This window comes from Artemia sp. Qi Xiang Cuo, chromosome 13 (assembly GCF_049724085.1).
Source record: "Artemia sp. Qi Xiang Cuo chromosome 13, ASM4972408v1, whole genome shotgun sequence".
Taxonomy (NCBI): domain Eukaryota; kingdom Metazoa; phylum Arthropoda; class Branchiopoda; order Anostraca; family Artemiidae; genus Artemia; species Artemia sp. Qi Xiang Cuo.
This window is the reverse complement of record NC_142806.1, coordinates 38,462,360-38,489,639: the sequence shown is the minus strand read 5'-3', so window position 1 is coordinate 38,489,639 and position 27,280 is coordinate 38,462,360. Positions and strand designations below refer to the sequence as shown.

At 35.3% G+C, this 27,280-nt stretch overlaps 1 protein-coding gene across 2 annotated transcripts; it reads right to left on the bottom strand.

The window, feature by feature from the left end:
- Window positions 1-529: 529 nt before the first annotated feature.
- ovo (transcriptional regulator ovo) lies at window positions 530-26,086 on the bottom strand. Of its 2 annotated transcripts, none has more exons than XM_089099418.1 (6): window positions 25,857-26,086; window positions 15,999-17,314; window positions 12,427-12,705; window positions 10,601-10,940; window positions 5,904-6,028; window positions 530-2,627 (listed from the first exon to the last, which is right to left on the bottom strand). In XM_089099418.1, the coding sequence occupies exons 1-6, from the start codon at window positions 25,987-25,989 to the stop codon at window positions 2,457-2,459; spliced, it is 2,364 nt and encodes a 787-aa protein (XP_088955544.1). In that variant the 5' UTR covers window positions 25,990-26,086; the 3' UTR covers window positions 530-2,456. The 2 variants fall into 2 exon arrangements, with proteins under 2 accessions (XP_088955544.1, XP_088955545.1); XM_089099419.1 differs by having other exon boundaries at window positions 536-2,627; window positions 10,601-10,931; window positions 25,857-26,085.
- Between the last annotated feature and the right edge of the window lie 1,194 nt (window positions 26,087-27,280).

The following is a 27,280-nucleotide window of genomic DNA, read 5'->3' as shown; positions in this document are numbered from 1 at the left end:
GTACTTTTTGTTTTTATCTGACTCTATTTTTAGGAGTGGTGGGTTATTATATTTCTTAACATTGGACGTTATCGTCTCTTACTAGGTTGCTAGCTACTACTGCAACCCGGATATCCTTGCTTGCCCGCATCCTTTAGAGTTAGGATTGGCAGGTCATGGGTTCTACAAATCGAGTATTACGGTTCGAACGAAACTTTCAGCACAAGGAAAGTGTATCGTTATTCAGAGGTGAATATGCACAAAGTGCTTCTATTCTTAGGCTCAAGAGGGAATCTTGATTCGCTTTTCAAGTTGTCTGAGACTGATATCCACCTTTGAGCTTGTTGTACTTAAAGAATGTTTCAGTAAGGCACCATGCGTTTTGCTTTATCTTAGATGCATAAACGTACGATAAAGTGGCCCTTAGTAACACTCAAAATACCCCAAACACATTTTTTTATTTTTACTGAAGATTTGTCGTTCCAAGTTACCACAATCGTCAAGACCCAGTGCTGATGGTAATCTCCTTATGAATACGACGAGTTCAAACACAGCTGTGGCAACGTGGGCCTACATAACCCTATTATCCAATCAAAGTTACCACAGCCGAACTATCCTTCACAACTGATGTCTGCTATAAAATTAACTTTAATTTCTTCTGCATTACATAAAAAAAATATTTTACTTCTTCGCTCGTCAAATAAATCAAAAAATGGCAAAACAGGTGATGCGTTCTGTTTCAATTAGAGGCGAGTAAAGAACGGGTCAAAACAAGCTAACTGAAATGGAATTTTTGAACGACCTTGAACCATTCACTGAATAAAAAACGAATAATAATACCGTTTTCACCATTTAAGTATTGCCAAATGCCTTGCAAAGGAATGAAGATTAAAAAATAATTGCTTTTGCGTTTCCCTAATTTAATATCCGCTATTTTTTACTTACAATAATATTTTTATTATATCGCATTTATTGCACAATAATCCCGTAAGAAACAAACGATGGTCAATGTTTCGGAAAATAGGGATTCATTTTTCTAACACATATAATAATCACTATAAATAATTTTATCTGTACGCAAATTTATAGACAAGCCATGCCAGAGCTAATAAAAAAATATACCAGGCAACATTGCCAAACAAAATCCGGCATAAAATGAGCGAAAGCCAGAAATAAAACACCGCGATCAAATTTACGCACAAGAATTACTTTTTAGGTTTTTGGTCTTCAAGGAAAATGATGAGAAAAACACGGGTTGGCAAGGTAGGATACCACTTGAGCCCATCCCATTTGAAGCTCTTAACACGATCAATAAACATGTAAAAGCCACAAAAACACTTTTAGCTATTTATTTGCTTCAGCCAAAAAAAAACTTTATTTTAAAAGCAAATAAACTTCAGATAGTTTGTTTTAGGCAAAAAATTCTAGAAGTATAATTTCATATTTAATTTGTACTGAAGTAATTAAATCGATGAGCTAATCTAAGGGTACTAGTCTGACCCTGGATTACTTAAAGCAACACATTTCCGTAATCGTGGCCGGTATCATAAGTTCCTGGGGCCGTTTGTTTGGTTAACCAGCAAAAATAAAAATTTTAATAAAAACAAATCAATTTTGCTTCTAAAAGGTAACATCTTAGTCCGTCCTAGACAACCAATTCTAAATATATATTTCACAACCGGAATCTTATTCAAAATAGTTGAATCGATTAAGTGTTATGGATTTTAGTTTGACCTTGCAAATTCTTTAGTCATCGTGTAACAGGAGCATAAACAGTTCAAAGCAGAAACATGCATACAAAAATCGTCATAAAGGAATTTGTTTAAAATAAGCGGATAGCGTGCATCACAGAAAATTGTCCACAACCCCCATTTCTGGCCAGGGAATCAAATAACTAAAAATTTCCGAATCTCTTGTTATTAAGAAATGAACAAAAGCTTCAATTTTTAAGCAACAATTAGGAAATTTTTACAAAATTACAAAACAATATATACATGAAACGGAACTAGTGAAATTATATGCACATTTCATGAATTTACTTCATTTCGTGAAATATACACATTCATAAAACAAAACTAGTGAAATATCCGTAGTTAGCGAGAAATATAGTGACATTCTACTTATTGGGGAAAGAGATGTCTTTGTAGGAAGTCTAAGAATTATGTGTTTGAGAATGCGTTTGGCTACAGATTTTAAACGGTTAAGTTATAATTTTGTAGCGAGTTCCATTGGCAGAGATTAGCCAAATCTGAAGCCCACCGATAGGAGCATTTGTTTTGTGTGTTGGATTCTTTCTGCATAACCACGGTAATTAAATCACTATGATTTCATAAATACTACTCGAAGTTATTCAGTTTCCTGGCCATAATTTCTTCCACAAACCGCAATATAAAATCAGGTATCCGTTTAAAAATATAAACAAATATATATCAACAATTAACATCGTAGAAATCATCTCCTCTGCAGCAACAAGTAGACTATGTTCGCACTTGGAGTAACATATTGGTGAAATTCGTGTTCTGAAATTTGAAATGTCGCTTATCGTAGAACTTCATCAGTGCTGGACTATAGGGATGGTTCTCTTTTAAGTGGACATAGTGCACCTCAGGCTCACCTGTAGTATGCCCACATTCTTCACAAACGTATACCTGCAATAAATTGGCAACTATTAAAACTGTCCTTCACTCTTAAATCTTATCGACCATAACAAGAAACAAATAAACACAACTTTACTGTGTGTGCTGAATAATGGGAAATGGAATTATATCAGTTCGTCTTTGTGAATTTTTTATTGCCCAATCGCTGCCCTCAATTTCCCTATGGTTCCTTAAGAAACATGACCAGTGGATAAACATAAAGGCAAAGATCAACTAGAATACTCTGGTTCACACCAGAGGCACCCATGGGGTGGGCATTTTCCTTTAAATACAAAAAAAACTTCTTTTGATATTTTCGTTAAAATAAAAAAAAAATTAAAACAAAGAATAATTACCCCCTATATTAGGAAGGGAAGGCGTCATAACATATAACCGTCAGAACCACTAACCGTCATAACATCTAAAAATTTTAAACGTTTAGTTTTTTGGGTTTAGGGGGGAAAAGGTACCTAGGTTAGGTTATGTATTTAATATATGCCATGCTTTACCCCCACCCCCCTGATGTGCAAAAGTATAGCCGAAATTTGTTTCTAAACTATTATATACTTATTACTATTATATAAACTTATAAATTTGTTGTTGATGTTATGACGGTTAGTGGTTCTGACGGTTAGTGGTTCTGACGGTTAGATGTTATGACGTTTAGTGCTTGTGACGGTTAGTCGAGATGGTAGCACCCCTATTAGGAATATACCCTTTTCTGTATCTTCATTGAAAACTGAAGAAAAATCATTGCCACTCCCCTAGTATTTTTGTGAATTGGCGCCCCTAGTTGGCTCAGGGGGATTATTCCATGGTCATGGCAATTTACTTGCCTTGGCAAGCTATTTTAGAACGCATCTAAAATTGATGCAATCTGCGAATATTACCTGTAGCAAATATTTTTTTCCATTTCAGTCTAGGCTTAGAACCGTAATAACTTTTTTTCAGGGAAAAAAATCGGATCTGAGTTCTTATATTCTGGGCCCGATTTATTTGACACTGTGAATTTACATCCTTTTTAGCATAACAACAACCTTTGAGCAATGCTATTATTTTTGCTATTATATCCATTTCCTACCAAACATTCTCATTAAACTGCGGCATGTTTTCCTCCCATTGGCTCTTAAAGCAAACATGTTAATGCTGACTCGGATAACAGAAATACCACCCAAATTTATCTCACGATAATGAGTACTATTTGAAAAAGGTATTCATAAGTAAATAACTTTAAAGGTATGAAGTATAAGAAACGAGAGACAGAGAAGCACAAATAAATATTTTAATATGCTTAATTGAACCACTAGCCGTAAAAAGGGAAGACGCACGAAAATTCAACTTTAACAGAAGGAACTGTACATGGTTTTGTGTGGAAATTCGAATATAACATGCCTTAATATTTTAGAACAAAGATATTTTCAGTAATTTCATAAGTCAGGCATGTACCCAAGAATTTATTTTGGAGATAAGGGCACCGGGCACAACAGAAAAAAACACGCTGAAATAGTCAATTATACGGAAAATAAGGAAAAGTCGTAAACATTTAGAGATTTCAAAAGGGGAGGGGGGAACAAGGACCAAACCGCGCCACCGAAAAGTACATAAAACGAAATGCACTTTTGTTATTATTGCTCTGTAACATTTATGTATGTAAACCTCTAAATAGGCCTATGCTTAGATAAACCACTAGCTACAGAAAAAGAATAAACCAGACATCCACAAGTAGAAGCGAAGTGCTAGAAAAATTGTCGTCGGTAGGAGTCGAACCAAACTGGCTGAATGTTCTACCGTAGACTAAGACAGCCACCAGGAATTCTTTTATAGGGTTCTTATGCAAATTTTATTCTTCAAGACAAAATCAATCAAGTAAAATTAATATTTAAATACATGATATCATTTACCAGCAAAGAAATGTCTGGGTTGTGTATTTCTGAGCCTTTTCTTGTTGTTAAAAAATATCCAACGCTTTAAATATTATTTCAGTTTACTGACTTGTTAATCGAGATATCAAAAGTAGGGCCTAAATTGTTTTTTTGCAGATATCTTGAATTTGGATCTGAATAAAATAAGCAACTGAGCAATTGAGCAACTATAAGTACATAGGTTAAGACAACACAAGCGTAGGTTAAGAAAACACAACAAACGTCATACAATAAACAAACAAAAAAATCGTACATTTAAAAGAAATCCAGAATTATTGCGTAATCATAGGCTTTGGTTCTTACTTTTCTGGATTTTTTTTTTTTAGTTTCTTCCGTTTTTCTTTTTGTTTATTGTATAGCGTTTGTTGTGTTTTTCTTTGTGATTTGTTTAGAAGTTTTTTTCGCTGATAGAAGCTTCCGGACGTGAAGCCAAAATATTCGGACTTGTATTATTATTTTTTGTACTAAAAAGTTTTTTGATTTTTCACTGTCTTATTAAGAAATTTACCAACTATATATATATTTTTTTTTCATTTGTAAATATTAAAGTATTGCACATTTCATTGTCAAAAAGTAGTTATTCATTTGAGATAAAACTTATTCATAATAATAATAATAAACATTAGAAAAATACATCGGTCAATCCCCACCATCAGCTTTGTCCAAGTAAAGAAAATTAAGATAAATCATAATTAAGAAGTCAGAATGATTTAAAAACAGAGCTTTTTTTTCTTATCTGCTGTTCAATTCATGGGCTAAGTTGTTCCCTCTAAGTATCGTCACAGAGGGTATAGAAGCCATGAAAATTTCATTTTAAAACTTAATATATCATCTTAAAGTTAAAGTAGATTGCATTTACTCTAAGCAACTAAGAAGCATTTTTTCCAAAGATATTGTTAGAAAAAAAAAATGTCTAATATATTTACTTTTTTCGAAATACTTAATATTCCAATGTGCAATAGCTCAACGTTAACGTTAAATTTATTTTTTGCTTGCTTAAATTGTTCTTCGTAAGCATTTTAAAGGAATAAAATAGTATGGTGTTCGCATAATATAAATGGAATATTTGAAATTAAAATCGCAACTGTAACAGAAACAGGTGTATTTCAAATTGGAAAAGTGATTTCCAACATCATTCAATAAATTACAACAGCCCCGTTGCCATTTTCCCTCTATTAACCTAAACCATTGTCTTCAAGAAAAATGAAAACAGGGCAGAAAAGCGTTGACTTAGTTCTATACTAAAAACACAGTCAACAGTAGCCTAATAGTTTCCAGACCAAGAAATTGTTTTGAATCGCTTGGAGACAGTATTTCCAGCGAGTCTGAACCTACCATAAGAAAATGGGTAGAACCAAAAGTTTACCTTATGCCTTCTTTCTTTGTACTGGTAGCAATGTTGGACACCGTGAACTTTTAAACAATGAGATTCCAGGGAGCATCGTTGAGTGAATGACTTTTCGCAAAGAGCGCATTTGTAAGGCCGAACTCCTATAAATATAAATATTCTAAGCTTCTGTTGAAAATAGAATAGCTACTAAAACAATTCTGATCCAAAGCAAATACTTTTTTACGTGTCATCAATTTCGCGTCTAAAGGTCGTATCTGAGACTTTCTAACTTGTGAGATAATTGCCCAAAACTCTTTACCAAGTTGTTTTCAAAGGAAGGGTCAGCAGGGCCATGGAGGTTCAACCCCGCTTTGATCTCACAGACACATTGCCCTCAAGAGACCCCCTTTCGAATACAGTGGTTTTTGGAATTATCCCAGAAATATGAAGATACCCAATGCAACCTTCAGGGGTGACAGCCATAACGTAGTTAATCAAATATACAATCAAAAGACGTTATGTTACAATAAATAGAGAGCTTGAAAATTAAATAAGAGAGGAACAGGAAATGCCACGGCTAAAAATTTTTGAAAGTGCAGTACCTATTAAAGAAACATTGTAAAATTGTAGCGTCACAGAACTATGATGGATACGAAACCAGGTCGGATGTTTTAGGGGTAAAGGGAGCATTTTAATTGAAACAAATTAAAACAGACAAATTACATGAAAATTGAGGGGAAAAATGTAAAATTTCAGGGGGTCGGGGCTCAAGGCTCTACTGAGTACGTACATCAAATACAAAACAGTCTAGAAAAGGGAAAATACCGAAAAACGACCAAACGTTTATGTGAAATTGACCATGTATTAATTCTAACACACATAGTCTCAGCATAGCCGTGGGCTCATACAATATTTGAATGGATTCTTGTCAACAGAATAATTAAGAAAATTTACTTGAACAATGGTTAAAACGTCGCCTGAAACCAGGCAATAATTATGACAAATTCAATGAGAAAGAAAACGCCCCAGAGAAGTCAAAGACCTAAGAATTTAGGCAGAATAATTCATTTCTTATTGCTATAAAAAATTCAGACAAATATTGCAGGCTACACAAAAATATCTGTTTGATTTGGTGTGTGTTCTTTGTTTGGAGTTGTATTTTATGCGGACTTGAAGTGCAATTTGATGGTGACAAAAAGTACATTATTAAAATTTCTATTTGCAATTTGTAAATTTTCATTTACAGCTATTTTTTGCCCAACTAATTTCTCTAAATTATTTAGATTCATTACGCATTGATATTTAAGCAAAATTACGTAAAATATGTTGCCAATGAACTGTGTTCCATTTCTGCAGGCAAACTCATGACTGAAATCAGTGACTAAGTCAGCTAAGCAAAATGCTCGTATTCTTTTTTTAGAGAGAGGGGAGGGGGTCAGATTATTCGTCCTAAATGTAGAATTACACTATTTTGCAAAGACAGCGAAGTAACGTTTATACTAGATGTGGCTACACCCAGTCAAGTAACAGTTCGTAAATTTCTAAAATCTTTTGGCAACGTTTGCACTAGGCATTGATCTTTTCAGGGAATTGCGCGATGATATCGATTTTGTTGAACCAACTACTGGCACAATGAGAGGGGCAATGTCTGAAACTGATTCTCATATGAAGAAAGAGATGGGTTAAATCGACTATCTCTTGGTGCAAAATAAGTAAGTAAAGTGGTACGATACGCAGGTACATATCGCTTCTTGGCACTGCTCGGTGGGCAGTAATATTTTTAGAATGACAGGAAGATACTTTGAAGAAACATATTTCAATTGATTGACCTCGAAGAGCGAGGGAATATACAGGAATATGGGAAGTGATCTCACCGATGTGTTTCTTGAGCAATACTATACAGACATCTAAATAGTGGTGCATATACTATCCCCATTGTTTGTTAGTAAATAATGTGTTGTCGCTACACAGGCACCATAGTCTCCAGAATGAGAGACAAAAAGGAACCTTCTCACGTTTAAGTTAGATATTGCTCGGGTTCTCACTGTTGCTGTAAAAATATCAGCTCCTTTGTCCAGCAGGTTCATCACACCAAGGAAGCACACCACAGTAACAAGTGCAGAAGGAATGTCTCCTGATTCCATAAGATAGAACCAAACGAAGCACCTGGTCACTATTAAAGATGTAGAAACCCGTTTTGAGAATAACGCACCAAAAAATAGTACCAGAATTATTTGCAAGAAGAAAAAAGGGACGAGTTATTGTTCCTAACATTTTTTTCGTTTTTCTAAATTCTATAATAAAGTATTGTCATGGTGGCCACTTGGTTAACATTCCAATTCCGAAATTGAACTATGTAAATGTGCTCACAAGGGTCTTGCCTGATCTGTCACCACCAATTTCCGAAACTAACAGTAAGTTTATCTTTGACTGTGTCTGAGAAAGGACATTAGACCTGTGCATTTCCATTCGAATGTACCCTCCTTCGATATTCTATGGCCACTGGTTTGACACGGTCACCCAAGAAAAGAAATAAACACGTACCCTTTGCCCATCCTTCTTGGGAAAATTACTACGGTTCGTATTTGCGTAGGTAGAGACCTGAAACCTCCTTTCAAGTATTCTTAATCACGCTAAATTTTTAATGTGCAATTACTATCAAGATCATACCCTTGTTGGAGTGTTTCTCCCTTTCTTAGATCATGTAAATTTCCTTGTTCTAATTACTTGTGATGGGTAAATCTTAAAAGCTGCTGAATTCTACACAAAAATCTGCAATGAGCCGGAAAATTAGATTCAAAATTTTGTCTTAGAACTACGGTTTCTATTAAGAAGCACAAGGTTTGCTCTTTATTACCAAGCATTATCATGAAAGGTTTGACTAATGAAACAACAGAGCTACGCAAAAGAAGAGGCGGGGTATCATATATTATGTACAAAAGAGCCGCCAGGTTAAAAAGCATCCGATGGAAGGTTGCTTCAGAGAAGTAGTCGAATAAACACCATAGCTATTTATAAGATGGAGAACTGGAAGAAAAATTATTTCTTGTATTGACGAAAAACGTTCATGATAGCATCGCTTAAGAGTGGCCATTTCCTTTTCTAATAATACAGAAACAACTTAACTAAAACCGCGATATTTCCATCCCTTGAGGCACTAAGCACAGATAACGGTTTTGTTTGCAGGAGACGCCAAGATGCAATGTCATTACTCTTTTAAAATTGAATTGGATTTTTTGAACTAACTTGTTTTTTCTCACACCGCAAGAACAACCCACGGCAATGAGGCTTAAAGCAACTTGTCTCAAGTTCACGGTCTTATGCCTAAATTCAATACCACGAAGTAATAAGATTGATGAATTCACGGGTTTAAATTGTATTTTTGATCCTAAAAGCAAGGCATGTCAAGACAAATTACCTTTTAACATGAATCAGCTTCAACATAGACAAAGTCATTCTCTATGATTTTTTTTTTTTTTACAGAACTTCGAAAATAAACCCCTGAAGAATAATAAAAGAATGTTCATTGAAGCTAACAACAAGTTTAGTTTTAGAAATTTCGTTTTCCACGGTGCCGTCTATAAAATGACTTAAGCTGCATATCTGGATTGCCACACTCCATTGCTGTGCTTCTAAAATTGCGCATAACCAAACTCTAGGCAAGTTTTGACTGAGTAGTAGTCAATGAGAAAACAACATGAGTGTCAGTGAAAAATATTGCCATTGGGACTTCGGGCTAAATCAATGCCATCATAGAGGATGGGGGAGGGGACGAGACTATGGAAAATCACTTGCAGCTGAGTGCAAAACCAGATTTTATTTGTGCTCTTGCTTGTTCTAGGGTCCATGTACAAGCAAACCAATACATGATTTTGACACGAGCTCGACTGTCAAATCTGGTGGAGCTTTTTTAACGGTACTGTTTGTTTTTATTACTAAAAAAAAAGTGACCAGGTGCACACATGTCTGGCCAGAGCATAGTCCCTGGCGAGGGGGGGGGGCTCTTGCTTCCTACTACCATTTCAAACTAATCAGAACACATTTCAGAACAATGATTTTTGTTGGGACAAAAATGCGTAACGAAATTCTTGAAATTAACTTAATATCTGGGAACCATTAGTAGAATTAGTAGAAACCACAAAAAAAATGCATTTTTATGCCATCTATGTTCAATCCCCTGGATGTCTTCGGACCTATTTTAAGGGGTGAAGGAGATTACCTATATACACCCTCCCCCTTCTTCCTTCTGTATGCCACTATAATCTTAAGTAATAAAAAATCCGACACATGGAATGGTGACAATAACCAACCCACAATTTCCTCTTCTTACCAGAGATAGGCATCTGAAGCAGGTGCATACACCTGGAGCTTATTTTGGGAAGAGAGAGGGACCAACCTGTAAAAAAAAATAACAATTCACATCATAAACTTTGGAAATCATGCGGGAAACCCGGTTGATTTCAGAATTATGGGAGACAGCATAGAAGGGCCAGAAGGGCCCCATGTCCCTTCTGGCTTCGCTTGATGCAATGAAACGCGGCACAAAACGGGAAGGGCCCCATGTTCCTTCTGACTTCGCTTGATGCAATGAAACGTGGCACAAAATGGGAAAAATATGAAGGGAAAACTATCACGCAAGCTCCTTGATTAGTAGTGACCAAAATCAAAGCTACCCAGTTAACTTAACTAATCTTTTTAACTAAAACTAATGCATGAATTTGGATCTAACTTACCGGTGTGCGTTCGCGTATGCCTCTTCAAGTCAAAAGTATCATTGAATCCTTTGCCACAGAACGTGCATAAATATCGCTTCATATCAGAGTGGCATTTCATATGTCTATTCAATAGTCGTTGGAGGCTGAATGATTTGCCACATAGCTTGCATTGGTATCGAATTTGTCCACCTTCCTCGGTTTTTATCATATTCTGCTGCATCTCCTTTTTCAGTCGGGAACTGGAACCCCCCTTTTCTTCATCAGCTGAACTTTCAGGGGGGGCTAGAGGATTTTTTATCCCATGACCACCGTTGACAAATTCTATCGGCACGTCTCCCGGAATACCAAGCTGTGCCGTCAATAAAAGAAAAATTAACAATTAGAAAAAGGTAACCGGGAATCTGTGAAAAAGATGAATATAGTGTATGAATCAAATGCAGTTTCAAGTTAAATCTGCTTTGAATTTCAGTTTAACAGTTTTAAAAGCCACAAGGATCATCTCCTTCCAAGCAGTTGTTTGCCTGGTCTCAAGTATTTGGTATTGATGGCTTAATCTCAGTATTACAATATCAGACGAAGAATACTATTGCTGTTCATTGCAGTATAATACCGCCTGAGGCCAATACAGCTAAACAAGCTCCTTTTTCATCCCCTCAATTCTGGGCTTTACTATTTCCTTTCTCACATGCAAGCAAATAAGATAGAGATATAAATAAGAAATAATCCTGGTTCTTACGTATTATCCAAAACACACAAGAATTTAAGTTCGGTTAATCATAATGAAATATACGAAAATATGATGAAGATATAATACTTTAGTAACAAAATTATGGAAACTACAACAAAGAATTATGGAAAATAGGCCGCCTAGAACGCATTATATTAAATACCTAACCACCTCTATATACCAAACATTTAATTAAAATATACCTGTATCGTTGCTTATTTCACGAAAGAATAGGTTAATTAAAACCGAATGCGAAAGAAAACCCGGTTAACTCAGATCAAACAAAGCAAACTTCTCGAGTGTGTTCTGCATAATACGTGTGTACCACAATCCTATATAAACTACTAGATATGGTACAAGAAGTTTGATTGCCTCATTTTTAATCCTGCCTGCAAAATTGAATAATTAAGGACTTTTTATGACTACTAAGAAAGCTGAATTTAAAGCAGAAAAAGATACTGTGATATTATGAGCAAGCCAAAGTTTTACTTAAAGATTCCCAGAGCCAAGGATTCCTTATATAAAGGGGAGGGGGCACAAAGTTTGCAGAAAACTACTTTCAGACCTTATTTTGAAGAAACTTCTGTTTTTGGCGTGTTTTTTTTTTAGATAGGTTTAAACTTTAAATAGATGAATCCCCTGGCATGCATCCCTTGGTTGCATTTTGTACGATACAGTTTGCCAGAAAATATATCCATTGCGGTACTTGTACTTATGATATAGCGACCACACTTTGTTCTTGATGTTTAGTCTCAGTGAGATAAACTACTATGCAGGTATATTTTGATTAAATGTTTAATAGAGTTTGTTAGGTTAGATATTTAATATAATGCGTTCAGAGCGGCCTGCTATTATATTTTCATCATATTTAATATATTTCATTATGATAAACTTAACTTCACTTCTTGAGTGTGGTTGCTAAATCATAAAAGTACTTCCACTGCATCTGCTATTTAAGATTTTTTGTCCGTTTGATCGATGCAATGGAAGAATTTGAGTGGATATTGACGCAATAATTGAAGCTCGGTGTTGAAAGATCCGACCTGTACTTTTTATTTTAATGCATACTCACACAGAAGAAACAAAATGAACTCGAAGCAGAAATTTAGAAACTTACTCGCTGCTGAAGAACAGAAACTCTGAGCTGTAAGCCAGGTACAGAAGGTGCATCGCTGCGACTACTAATCGCTGATTCGGCGACTGACGGCGTAGGAGAATTACATGATGAACCAGGTGACTGTTGCTGCGAGTAAAAAGAGTTGTCAAGCATGGTTGATGGTTGATCGACATGAATGAAGGATTCAGGACTAAGGCTTCCAAGTGAGCCCAAACCATCATCCGGGCTATCCCGTCTTAGATTGTCAAGGTAGTTGGGAAGCTTATTGCAACTCGATGTCTGAAAAAAGCACAGTATTTTAATATCCAACAAAAATCACGTGTAAAGTTCATATTATTTTGATGAATTAATATATGGCCCATTACTGCAAATCACCAAAAAAATTACTGCTTAATATTCTTTTTTTTTTAGCATAAAATTTTGCAAAACTAAACACATCCCACAAATAAAACACATCCCACTGTACTGACTACTACGTTTTTGGACTGAGTCAATACTAATTCCACAGTAGGTCGTATTCATTACGATTTTTGGGCCGTATATACACTTGTGGAAACAAGTTGGGACAATCAAAAACTTCGAACTAGTATATTTTTTTGTCAAGAACTTTTAAGCCCACAGATTTTTCTGAAAAACAAACCAGCAAAAATTTTCTCCTGGACAGTAAAGTTTGAAAAAACGTGTGCAAAACTGGCACATTCATTTCAAATAGCCTACCATAAAATTTCACGCTTAATATAAATATTTGGTCTTTAAAAAATAGTCCATCCCATTTGGATAACTTCATCTGAAGTACCTTAACTCTAGGAAAACTCACTTAAGATCAGGAATTCTTTTATGTTCGTCCTTAAATTCTATCCTTCGAATCCTAATTTCAAATTGTCCAAAATCCATAGCGTCCAATAAATAAGTCCTCTCTAGTCTATGTAAATTTTTTGGGGGGAGGGAGTCTTTAATATTTGAAAAATACAATAAGTTCCGAGTATTAAAATTATCAAGTATTTTAGTGTGCTCTCCAAAAGTTTGTTCTAAATAGCCCTTAAAACTTTCTTAATGAAACTCCACCATCTTCTCTTATTTTGCTATGATTAAAGGCATAAACCCACGCAGGTCCACCTGACTGGGTTCTCAAAAAATTAGAGGGTCAAGAGATCCAAAAGCACTTTTCTAGCCTTCAAGTTTCATATTTTACCAGCACCCAATAAACTAACTTTGGGAATTTCTCCTATTTTTCGGTAGTTATCTGTTAACCAGTACGCACTGGACAATTTGGATCTACAGGTATGGGGTTGAAATAACTGAGACGCTTGGGGGACTACTACTACTAACAACTCACCGCAGCGGCAAGCCGCCCGAGGCAAACAGAGCTACGCACGCTCCTCCTCCATCCCAATCTATTCAAAGACTCCCTTTTTACACCCTCCCACGAAGTTTCCATTTCCTTGAAATCTTTCTTTATGACGTCCACCCACCCCAGATGAGGACGACCTGCTTTCCGCTTAGTCCTAGACGGTTGGCCGAAAAGAACAACCTTCGCCAATCTGTCATCCTTCATCCGCACAACGTACCCTAGCTATATCAACCTTTGGATCTACAGGTATGGGGTTGAAATAACTCGAGACGCTTGGGAGATAAATAGGATATATATGATTTGAGCTGTATATTTGCACATTAGTGGGAGGGGAGGTTAAGTATAGCGGGGCTGCATGCAAAATATACCGTAATCTAACCGAAATACCAACTAGGTTCAAGGTTTTATTTTTAATACCATATTTACACAACATATTAAATTCCCGACAAAGAAAACTCGACAGAGTCGGGAGCGAAAGCTACATTATATAGCTATAATGTAGCTTTCCACTGAGCTGAAGCTAATTGTCTAGGTATACTAACAGCAATAATAAACCGGTTACTATCAGATTTTATAGATTCAAATTATTGAGTATGTACTGGCTAACAGATAAGTACTGATTTTTCTTCTATATCAGGGTTATTTTTTAAACTACATTGCCTCGTGCCTTTTCGCTAAAACAGAAAAAGACCCGACGCAACAGCAACAATTCTCTTCATATCCAAAATTTTGTTTTGCCAAAAGAAAAAATCTTTTGCAAAATCTCTAGCAGTCATAAACAACAAACAAAATTCCGTGAACTCAGGCAGGCTCAAGGGCAAACATGAGAACGTAAACAAAGGATGGAAGGGTTATTTTGATCTCTTCAATTTTCACCCTTCAGCTGTACTAGCACTCGTAAACATCCGCGTCTGCGTTATCGTTTGCTTTTCGTAGGCCTTCCAATAGCATTAGATTAGAAAACAAGGTCAAAGCGGTCATTTTCCACGATTCACGCTCCCACTATCTGGATTTCTGAATGGCAATTGCATCAAAACAAATGAAATATGCGCATGATCAAAAATTGGGATGGATTAAGAATCACAATTAAGTGAAGATGGAAAATAAGTGGGATTATTAAGAGGAGATGAAAAATAAGTCATAATTATTTTAGCTTCCAGTAGGCGAGACGGTATAGGAAGGGGCCTCAAATATTTAAATTCAAATTCAGATTTTCGTCGAAACCACTTCAAAAGGCAAAAATAAGCCACCCCAAGATGGAATATTTCCGGTAGCTACAGGGGGGGGGGTGTTCAGGAGGATGCCTCGAAAAATACATTTGGTACTGTTCTAGTATCTGTACAACACGCGATGCATCCACTCGACCAAAGCAAAGATCTGACGCTATGTAATGATGTATAAACAAGTATTCAGGGGTTTCTCACTCTGGAAACTATATTTAACCTTTAGTTTTTTGGGGTTTATGGGGGAGCCTAGGTTAGGTTACGTATTTAATATATGCTATGCTTTACCCCCATCCCGACCCCCTAATGCACAAATGTATAGCCCGATTTTGTTCACAAACTCATCATTCCATCATATTTTGTTTTATTTCATTAGCACTAACCGAATTTCATTTCTGGCGTGTTGTACAGATATTAGAACAGTACCATACATTTTATATACCTCCTATATGTCGTATACCTTTCTTTTTAACTCGATCCAATTACTTTAGAATTATGCCCACTTCTAAGATTACGAACATTTTAATGATGTTTCTTTAATTCCCTGCATTTTCCTTATGCTTCAACCGTTCTTCTTCCTTATTACTGTGCATAAAAATACCCTGTTTTATTATTAGTAATTGTCAGGGCCTTCTAGGGAAGCGAGTAAATAGAAAAAAAAAAATCCTCAATCCGATGGGGAAGAAGGCCCAAACAAAAGTGACTAGTGACAAAAGTGACTAGACCTTTAGTGCAAAACAAAGATACATATGCAAGTACCGCACAACGCAAAATTTTTCTAGGGGAAATATGCAACCAATCTACAGGATCATGTTGTTTGTTAAGAAGACTTGGAAGAACTGTCACGACTCGAATTTCCTTGGGACATATAATAACTGCTACAAATAGTAAAAATATAATAGTTTCTCAAGTCTACGGAAATAAAAACAAAGCTTTAATAAGAGGCTAAATTTCTTTTAAAACAATTCTGGTCACAGACTAATAAGGTAAGTAGTTACCTGTTGGCAAGGGAAGATTTTCACATCAGCGTAATCTGGAATTAAGCTTACACTTGCTGTGGCGTCTATTGTTGGGAAATTAATTTGAATATTATTAAGTGATTCATTTTCATGGCCACCGATTAAATAAGCAGCATCAAGTTCTGTTTGGTGACCTTCGACCATATCAGTATCCCCCACGACACTACCAAGATCGAACAGTTCTGAACTTGATCCACTGGTCCCTGCTTGTGGAAGCAGTTGTAAAGTTCCATCTGGTCCGAAATTAAGACCTAGGTTACCCAAAGCATCAAGGGTTAAACTATGCAAACTATCCATGATTGTAAGGTTCGAGGAGGAACTACTAAGTAAATTTGAACCACTGTTCGAATTAGGACTAAGAGGCAAAAGAGTGGCTAAGGCAGAATCTATATCACAATTGTCCCTTTCCTCAGTTTTCACCTGAGTCGAATGATACGGGGGTGGATTGTTCCTTGGTTGGATAAGGTCACTTAACTGAACAATTTCTCCTAGCCGACTGAAGTCAAACTGGGTTAAACAGTCAGCAGGAACCATTGTCGTGCCAAACGGTGGAATGTGATCACGGTCATCACCATCACGGCCACCAAGTCCGTTATTAAGTCCCCCGAGACCACCACTGCCACCTCCACTACTGAAAGTGAATGAACGTCCACTATACCCACTGCCAGAACCACCACTTCCACTCCCAGCACTACCCCCACTAGAACCACTTGCTGATCCGTTATCGCAGTCCTGCTCAGCACCACCATAGTTTTTATCGCCCCGAAATTTTATCCCTTTCATGGTTAAAATCCGTGCAATCCGTCGAGTCAAAGCTTCAACAATTAATGTTCTTTTGTTCAATCTCATATCAATGGGCTCGTCATCACTTGGTTTCCGTCTTGGAGAAGACGAACTTGAATCATCGCTACTTTCATTGTCTTTACAAACTCTGTAGTCAAGTGGAGCATCTTGCTCAGGCACTGGATCAACCGTACAGTATTCTCTTTTTCGACTGTCATATTTGTTCTCTGAGTGTGTGATTTGTAGATCTCTCTCTTCCATTTCTAATTTCTTTAATACAGGAGCCCTCTGAATTACTGAAACTTGTAAAAATCGGGGTTTTTCTGAAGGTGGTGTGAGGTGTAACTCAGTTGTAGGTGAGGAGCTGGGAGGCGCAAGTAAGGATGACAAAGACTCTTCATCTTCTGATCCACTTTCAAGATGTGAAAAGAGACGGAAATAACTACTTCTGCTACCATCTTGACATTCTGTAGAATCTTTTCTACTTTCATCAATTGGCGGAGTTTTCTTTTCTGAAAGAACGTGCAATTTAGTAATCTCCTTTTTTTAAACTAAGGAAAATCAGACCACAAAAACAAAGAACAAATTTTTTATGATCATGACTTGAAATAAATACTAGCTCAAATATAAATGAAATAAAACAAGCACACAATAAGTAAAAATTGTGCAAGGAATAAACGAGCGACCTATCTAACAGCATGGGCTTTACAACTTTTCCAAATGTTCTTTTTTTTCTTTTTTTTTAACTTAAACTAAAAAAGCATGGAATAAAGTTTCTTGTTCTTTTCGCTTGGGAAGTAAACCAAAAAATAACTTCCCTTGCTTAAAACGACGGAAAGTATTATTCCAGAGATACGAAAGTAAGATAATTTAGTCAATTAAAGTAAAACTACAAGTGACATTTCGTGACCTTTTGCACAAAAATACTAAGAAGGGTACCGATCAGTATTTTTCTTACGTAAGGATCAAGCATTAAGCCTGTTTAATATGTGAGACTCATAGATCAGTCACATTCGAAAAAGCTTCAAATTCCATATTTCAAACTTCAATGGAGCAAATAAAGAAAACTGGAAAGACTTTAAAAGAATAAAAATCGTCCAAAATCATTGCTGGCTCATAGGGCGTCGAATTGACGTTTCACTTGCTATGACTTTTTTACTGGGACAAGCAAGCTTGTCGCCAGGCCTCGCTGCGGAAGGGATCGAACCCCAGGCCCCGTATTGCTAAGCAGAGCATCAATCCACTGTGCTACAACAAGGTGGAATGACTTATGTGATCATAAACAGGGTTTTCTGTATGATCAGGCACTTTAGCTGTGGAACGAGCCTGCTTTTTGGCCTAAGAAGGCTTAACCTTAAAAAGGTTTTGATTTCAAATTTTTGAATTTCTGTAAGTATTGTTGCAACCAGGAAAAGGAGAAGCAGGACTTTTAAAAAGAAAAATTTAACATATTAGATAACCGAATAAGACACGAGAAACCTATAGACGTTGCAATACAACGTCCATTTTAGGGAGAGGTTAATATAGACTCGATAATATAGACTCGAGAGGTTGATATAGAATTTGCATTGATCGCAGAAGCAGCTAAAGATTTTAATAAGAATCTCGTTAATGTCGTCTCAGATTGATGGAAGTTATATTAGCCTCAGTTCTTTGACGCTGAGCTCTTATACATGATTTCTTTTGTATCACTATTATTGCTTGAAAACTAAGGCCTTTCTTAAAAGTAAGTTCGTAGTGGTATCATGACCAGAGTTTTGACCATGAGTTTTCAGTCTGGACAGTCATTATTTCAGGTATCTGGGATGTTGCTTCCATCAACCCACGGAAAAATTCCAGGTTCTGAATCTGTACATATACTTTTAACGAAAACCCAAGTCTGACACCACTTCCTTTTTCATATCTTATTGTCAGTCACACATATTCCACATCTGATTTTGGCCTTGACCGCTAGCATCATCATGCTTCAAAGCAGAAAAACAGGATAAAAAAACCTGCTCTCGACGAATTTGGTCAAAGCCGCAGGGCCTTATTACATTGTGAAAAAGAGCGGACGGAGAGAATATCAAAGATCTAGGGTCTTGAATGTCTGGTAAATATTGAGCTATTTTCTAATTATTTAATCTAATAAAACTCTACAATAAAAACAGAAAAAAAGCAATCAAGAAGATTATGGCAAAAGTTTAGAAGCTACTTCCAAAAGGAGGCTAGAACAAACATGATATACAACTAATATACTTGACTGACAGATAACCCAAAGAGTCGTATCCAGAAAACAATTATGCTTCTAGAATAATAGATCTGTTTTATTGCTTTTGTCAGTGATTCATGCGTATCCGGCAAATATGGCTAGAAGTACATCCTTTGTAAGGTTAGACAAAATCTTAAACTTTAGTTTTAGAATCGATGTTTGTTAATGAAAAAGAACTTCCTGTTTACAAACTTCTGAATTTATTATAATTATTTTCAAGCGCAGATGATGGTGAAGAAATAGGTGGGGGGGGTGAATTAAACTATTGGGGTTGTTTCTGCATTGGCTCAAGTATTTTGAAGCGTGAACTTAGGTTCAAGCCTTCTGAGCCTATTCAAGTTTCCAGAGGGATTTAACTTCAAGAAGATCTAGCATTTAATGAATATTGATGAGATATGTAATAAAACCCTTCCTCAATAATCGACCAATTCTATTTTGTAAACTCCTCTAACGCTTCCCAAGCTAGCCTCACAGTCAAATTTAGGAATAAGTTGAGATTGGCGATGAATAACGGAGAAACCCTGACGGAAACCGCAAAAGGATGCAGCTCATCAAAGAAACTACGCGTGTGTGCATGAAAGCAACGAATGGAACATTTCCACTAACCTAAAAAACTATCATTTCCTTTTTGAGCAAAAATAAAAGCAAGAAAGGAAAATCCCATGCTTTAAGGTGAATGTTTTGAAACCCAGTTATATCTTTGTTCTATCTCAAGAAAGCAGATTTGCAGTAAAAAAAAAAATTGGGGGATGTTAAAAAAATAGTTTTATCATGTCTAACTTTGGGACCTTTAGATACAACAAAGCCGTCAATATCGAAACCCATTCCCTACAAAAAGTTTTTAGCAAGAGAAGCTTGAAATAACTAAGCTAAGTGGAAAATACCAAACATGGTTCAATACCCAAGACCTCACTAAGCTGTAGGTATGAAAAATGATCTGTCTGTGCATAACTTCCTGCTGTCTGAATTAGCAACTTAACTGTTAAAGATAGACTAGCTCAATTCTTGCAAATGAATTTGTAACCATGGGGATTGCTGTAGTCTGTAAAAGTCTTGCAAATGACCACTGAAAAAGAAAACCGACAGAATAACGCAATGCCAGGAACTTATGACCGAGCCCCGCCGGCCCTAGCAAGGTTTAAAGATCCAGGCAGTCGAACAAAGGGAGAATTTCTGAAGGGTCGAAGGACCAAGGTACAGAGCAAGTACAAGGAGCCAGCCAACTCGGGGTTTTTGGCTAGACAGAGCCAAAAAGCCCAGTCTTTGGCTGCTAACCTTTTACGGTGGATTCTATCCCTAGCCTTTTTTTAACAAAAAACAGGTATAGTCCTGGGGAAGAAATATTAAATCGATATTTGCAGTTGCTGGGATATTTAACGGATAATGACTTTCCGGTACTTGTGCATTATATGATACACACGAAAGAAGTCAAGTTTGAATTACGCTTTGCATTCTATTTATCTGTTACAAATACCCGTTTGACGGGTTTCCTGTCTGATTTCCTTGTACAGTCGATAACGGTGTTTACCATATAATACACAAGTGCCGACTTCCTCTTGTCGAGCCCTACACCTGAATCGAAACTTGGGTATAATCTTGCTTTTAACTGTTAAAAAAAAGCCATAATCACTAAGAAACTCATGCCTGACCATTTTGAAACACGGTAATCACGGGCCTTGTTTTATGACACAGAAAATTCTGGATTTAAATTTTCTATTAATATTCAAAACTATACTTTAAGAACTGCATATTTTGGTACTCACATATTATAGTAACCACACTCAAGAAGTGAAGTTAGGTTAATCATAATGAAATATACAAAATTTGATGAAAATATAATACTTCAGTAACAAATTTATGGAAACTACAACAGAGAATTATGGAAAGCAGGCCAATCAGAACGCATTATGTTAAATAGCTAATCTAAGCTAACCCAACCGTATATTTTAAATATTTAGTCAAAATGTAACTGCATAGTATTTTTATCTCACTCCAGCTAAGCTAATTATCTCCCGAGTGCACACAAACAAACCGGGTCAACAACAGATCAAGAACGACAGTGTGGTCGTTATAATCTGTGAGTACCCTTATTTTTAACAAAGATCATTGGAATGGTTATTAGAATAGCCTAGATGGGCTACAATAGAGGCATAGCTAATATATTGCTTTGAATGTGGTCAAATTAACATAAGTTTTGGTACTTTCGCATTAGATGGGCCCCTCTAAAGAAGTCATATAAGAGATGCTACAGTCAAACGGGCGTTGAAAAACCCGTTTTGATACAAGATGATTCAAGACACCGCTGAGAGTAATACTTTATCTAGCGTGGTTTTAATTGCGTACAGTATACGATATTAAACTGTGGTTTTCTGGAGTTTAGATGGGGAAAAAGGTACCTAGGTTAGGTTAAATTAGGTTACGTATTTAATATATGCTATACTTCCCCCCCCACTCCCCCCAATGTGCAAATATATAGCCCAAATTTGTTTCTAAACTATTATATAGTCATCCCATTTAATTTTATTTCATTAGCATTAACCAAACTTGACTTTTTAGAAAGGCCCATCTTATGGGAAAGTATCTAAGTTTTTTTTTAGAGATTTTGAAGAAAGGGCAGGATTGACCCTAATACTTAAATCATTAGTTACGTCAATAGTCGGAGATTCTAAACTCAATGTTTTACAGTCGGATCCTATTTACCACCTCTTCAAATCAGTTATTTTGTTTGTACTTAGGGAGAAGGGTGCAGCGGTAATCGCGTTTTATTTTTTTTTTTTTTTTTTTTTTTTTAATATAATCGCTTGTATTCTTTCGTCAAATCTTTAACAAAAGCATTAACTTTTTAAATGAGAGAAAAAAACAATGGTAAAAGAGATAATTCAATAGCTTAAAAATTATTTAGCTCAAAGGCAATTGACGAGGCGGAGTCAAAACTATTTTGAAAATTTCGAGTAAACACAGAAAAGTTCAATGACTCAAAAAACTTGCATTAAGTCAATCCAAGCAATACAATTTAAAGGAAGCAATTGAATATTTCCGCATGAAATAGATAACCGTTAGAACTGAGGCCTTGACGATAAAATAAAGGAATATTTTATTGAATTCCTATTTCTTATGGTAGCTAGTTTAAGTATTTTAAGTATTGAAATCGCCACGGACAAGAAGTTAAGCATTAATAGCATAGATGAGAATTTTTGATCCAGGCAAACACCACGGGAATGATAGTTTTTAGTCAAACATTATGGCACCTCTGTGCAATCAAGCAAGCTCTATCAAGAAGAAGAAAATTTAAATAAGTGATCAAAATTCCTCAACTAAGGTTGTAACAGGGACATGTTCATTATCAATATGCATAACAAGAAATAATAAACATATTACGTAACTAAAAGTAATAGCGAGCAACAGTAGGCTAAATGTCCAATATAGCAATTTAAATTTGAGGTATTTTCAGTCGAAAACACTTCCTATTTCAGAGAAAGGGTAACAAGTTTTGATAGAATAAAGTAAAAAAACATTTTTTCATTTGTCCTTCAAAACAGGATAATGACAAAAATTTTCTCTGCATCCTAAGAGCCTCTTTTAGATGCTAACCATGATGGCTCAAAACTTGGTTATATATATATATATATATATATATATATATATATATATATATATATATATATATATATATATATATATATATATATATAAAACCAAGTTTTGAGCCATCATGGTTAGCATCTAAAAGAGGCTCTTAGGATGCAGAGAAAATTTTTGTCATTATAACCATATATATATATATATATATATATATATATATATATATATATATATATATATATATATATATATATATATATATATATATATATATATATATATATATATATATATATATATATATATATATATATATATATATATATATATATATATATATATAATATATATATATATATATATATATATATATATATATATATATATATATATATATATATGTGTGTTTCTGAATAGGCAGGAGAGAATTTGACATTTGATTCCAATTTTGATAAAAGCTAATCCAGCCACTAATTAAAAGGAAGTTACTTGGGTCAAACTACTAACTTACATATTGCATTTGCATATTTAATCACTAACTTGAATTCAAAATCCCACTGGACATACAAGTATCAAAAATCGTGCTGAAGACATTTCGCTACCATAGTTAGGACTACACAGCCAACCTCTTGACAAAAATACAAAGGAAAGACGTAGGATAATCCCTTATGTGGTTTATCAAGCCTATTCAATGAGATTCTTCTTCTATTTAACAGCAGGCGGGCTTTTCAGTAATACTATTTAGCCCTTTTGCTGTTGCTTCACTCTGTGGGCTACAGAGCTACTGGCTTGATTGCCTCATAATTATTAGATATTTTCAGATATCTTTCAGTAGATCTTTCGACTCTAGGAGTTCAATTATGAGATGATAGATGTCGATTTATATGCTCTATGTGCAGGTATAGTTGGATAGGCTCTTGGCTGATAGTGAGATTTTGTGGTGTTTGAAGCATTTTAACACTTTACAAAGCAAGGTATGTTTTGCAGACGTCAGCATATTAGATTCAAATAGGCAATTGGCAATTGTTTCATTATTAATATTACAATGCTTGCAAAGAGGCGACAGGGGAATTGAACCACTTGAATTAGAAAACTTATACGAGAATGCAAGAAAATTTAGTCCATTAGTTCCAGAACGAATTCTATGGTAAATTTTAGAAAAATACTTATTGGGAAAGGGGGAAAGGATAGGATTATTCTTGTTAAAATTAATATCTGATAGTCTCCATCGGTAAATATCTCTAATCGGGATTGGTCTCCCACTTGGTTGGTCAATATTTATAGCATTTTTTGCTATTTCATCAACCTGATGATTACCACTTATGCCAGAGTGGCTAGGAATATACTGAGATTATCTTTTTTGCCAAGCAAACATTCTCCTTCCTCTTTAAAAGGTTGCACTGTATACTTATGTATACTGTATACATGAAAATAAACCCATTCTGGTTACATATCAGCCAAAGATCGCATTCGGCACCCAAAATCAAAATACATAGCATAGCCCTATACATTTAGCCCGAACCCTATGATACATTTTAATTGACTATAACGAAGAAACTGATTTTATTAAAACAACCGATTTCATTCTCAAGTTAAGTTTTTGGAATTGCGCAAATTCGACTATCCAAATAGTCAATCACGCTAAGCCGGTGATAATACAATAAGGGCTGGATATGGCAGATGTTTGGAATTTCACCCTTGTTTTGTGAACTCGCATGATCTTTGTTGCTAAGTCCTTGCCAGAAGGTATAACATCTGGCAAATAGCGTGGCGATCTTGTAGGGGGTGACAACTTATAAATATATTTTGATCATTCCTAAATCTGGCGCATTCAACAAAATAATTAAATCCAATGCCACCAAAAATTTGACTCGTATTAGGCTAAATCACAATGACGTCAAACGGGGAGGGGGCACGTGCCCTCTCCTTGATTTTGAAGAATATCGTTTTAGGGGTATTTATATGGAAATATACCTTTGTGGTATTTTCACTTACAGAAATGAAAAATAACGACAAATTTGCCCCATTACATTTTAAAAGAAACATTTTGCCGTCCACATAAACATTCGTGAATTGAAACCACTTCTAGATCATAGTAATACAATGAAATTGTGAACTGCTTATTATTGCATCCAGCGTTTCAAAACTTAATTTAGCAACAACAATAATTATATTGAAAAGTATTAAGCTATAATATTACACAACAAGCTAATATAAAACTAATTCATGATAATAAAACATATCGAATTGATTCAATTCTATCCTTTTTTAACAGCAAGTCTGACAATTTGCTTAACCGTGGCAAATGAAAAGATGACAATATTTTACATGGGTTTTCTAAAGAAAAATTTGTTCGTGTATCTTCAGAGTCTTTGTTACTGGAGTCAATGTCTATTCTATATTACATAATTGAAGTGGCAATAGAATGTCCATGCTCTTCCGCAACAGAACCCCATGTAGACTGATGTTTAAGCTAAGGTCTGCTAAATATAATCAATTTCAGCATACGCTACTCATAGGAAAGGCTCTGCAAGAAACTTGTATGATATCCCGACCACAGTAAATACCCATGTCAAGAAAACAATTCTTACCTCATAATATGCAGAATAATCATCGCTTACACATTTTACATGCAGCCTCGCTATACATTACCCCCAACCCCCCAAATATGCAAATATATAGCCTAAATTATATATTTTTCTATGCATTATGCCACCCGTAACTTTTTTTTCCAGTTTTTGTTTTGTCACACTGATTCAATTACAGATACATGGGTTGAAACAAGTGAGACTGTGTGACGTATTGGGAGAATAGAGAATAGCCTATATAGGAAATATATAATTTGGGCTATGTTTACATAACCACGGGAGTTGGGTGTAAAGAATAGCGGGGCCACATGCAAAATGTGTTAACTATGATTATTCTGCATATTATGAAGTAAGAATTGTTTTCTTAACATGGGCACTTGTATGATATACCTCTGGTCGGGATATCATACACGTACCGAAATATGTTAAAAATCCTAAAATGCATTCCTTAATACGCAAAAAGACAAATATTCAATTCTCTGTTCACCCCACTTTCCAAAAACAACCGTCTTAATTGTTGTAACCGTGTAAAACAACCGTCAAAAACAACCTATTATATATGTAGGGCGGACGGGCCTACTCTTGAAATTATGTGAGTATGGGGGGGGGGGTAAGAAAACAGTCTAAACTTACCGAGAATCTCCGGAGTCAAGTCCAACGGCGATTTCGGCGTATCCTCATTCTGTGGAATAATAGCATCCTTACTCGGAATCAATTTAACCTGCTGCTCTAATAATCTGTCTTTGATTAGAAATATCTTCGGCATTTTTTCATTCAGGAAATGTCACAAAAAATAGGTTAAATCTTTAACTCCGTTATACTTGTACTGAAATTGAACGCAACACCAAAACTAAACCAATCCGCTTATACTTCAAGGGCAAGCAACTGCTAACGCAGCATTGGCTAAGTCTTCCGGCTTGGGCGGGTAAAAGGTGGTTGGCTAACCTCAGGCGATTCGCGACAACATCAATGCATGTTTAGCTTGCTTTCTTTAAAATCAGTATTTTTTTTTGTACAATTTTTAGAATGACTACCTAGAGATGATACTTAATAATCTTCGATGGCTCTAAGGCATAAATTTGTACACTGGGGCTATATTTTCGGTATAAACCTAGAACTGTGCTATTGAGAAGAAAACATGCTAAGAAAACAATTCTTACTTCATAATATCCAGAAAAATTGTAGTCCCCACATTTTGAAGACGCTTCCGCTATTTTTTACCCCCAATGTGTAAATATATAGACAAAGTTATGTATTTTCCATTTGTTTTATTTTCGTTTGTTGATTTCGTCAGCGTTGGTTCAACTTACGGGTACAAGGGTTGAAACAAGAATCGCATGGCAAAACAGAAAATTTATTAATTTGGGCTCTATATTTGCACATTAGGAAGGGAGTTCAGTTAAAGTAGTGAAAGCTCCTTCAAATGTTTTAACTAAAAATTTTCTGCATATGATGAAGTAATTATCTTCTTAATATTTTTCATTCTCAATAGCCCCAATTGTAGGCTTACACCAATTTTTCAACATAAAGTAAAGTGTGATATTAAAACTTTGATCGATCAGAAATTAACATAAATAAGAAGCAAAACTTAACAAAGATTATGATGAATAAAGAAACAGAACCCAAAACGAAGATAAACTAAGTCAAGCGATGAATCCGAGCTTAAATAACCACAAATTATTAGGAATGACTACGTAGTTAATGCCCCCCTCCAAAGACTATGTTGTAATATACACTTTACTTAAAACTCAAAAGGTTTATTAAGCTAAAATTTGTATTTAATTAATTGATTTTAAACGTGTTTGAAAGGAAAGGATTAAAGGAACTAAGCAAGGATGAAGATCAGTGTCGTATTAACTCAGTGAAACCAAACTAATTGCTACAAATATGTTGACATCAAAAACATTTTTTTTTTGTTCGTTTGAATAGTATTAATTTGATTTTACTTCTAAAGTTTTGCTTGTCTTTTTCTGGCGTAGCATATTTTTCATCATATGGTACTACAAAATGAATTATTTTCATATTATTGATTTTAAAAAGACCTTCCAAAAAGAAGT

Excerpts from the sequence above, each read along its gene's own strand:
- ovo (XM_089099418.1), bottom strand. The coding sequence starts at position 25,989 with ATGCCGAAGATATTTCTAATCAAAGACAGATTATTAGAGCAGCAGGTT. Across the intron at positions 12,706-15,998 it reads AAATCTTCCCTTGCCAACAG|ACATCGAGTTGCAATAAGCT; the intron begins GTAACTACTTAC and ends TGCTTTTTTCAG. Across the intron at positions 10,941-12,426 it reads TTTCTGTTCTTCAGCAGCGA|ACGGCACAGCTTGGTATTCC; the intron begins GTAAGTTTCTAA and ends TTTCTTTTATTG.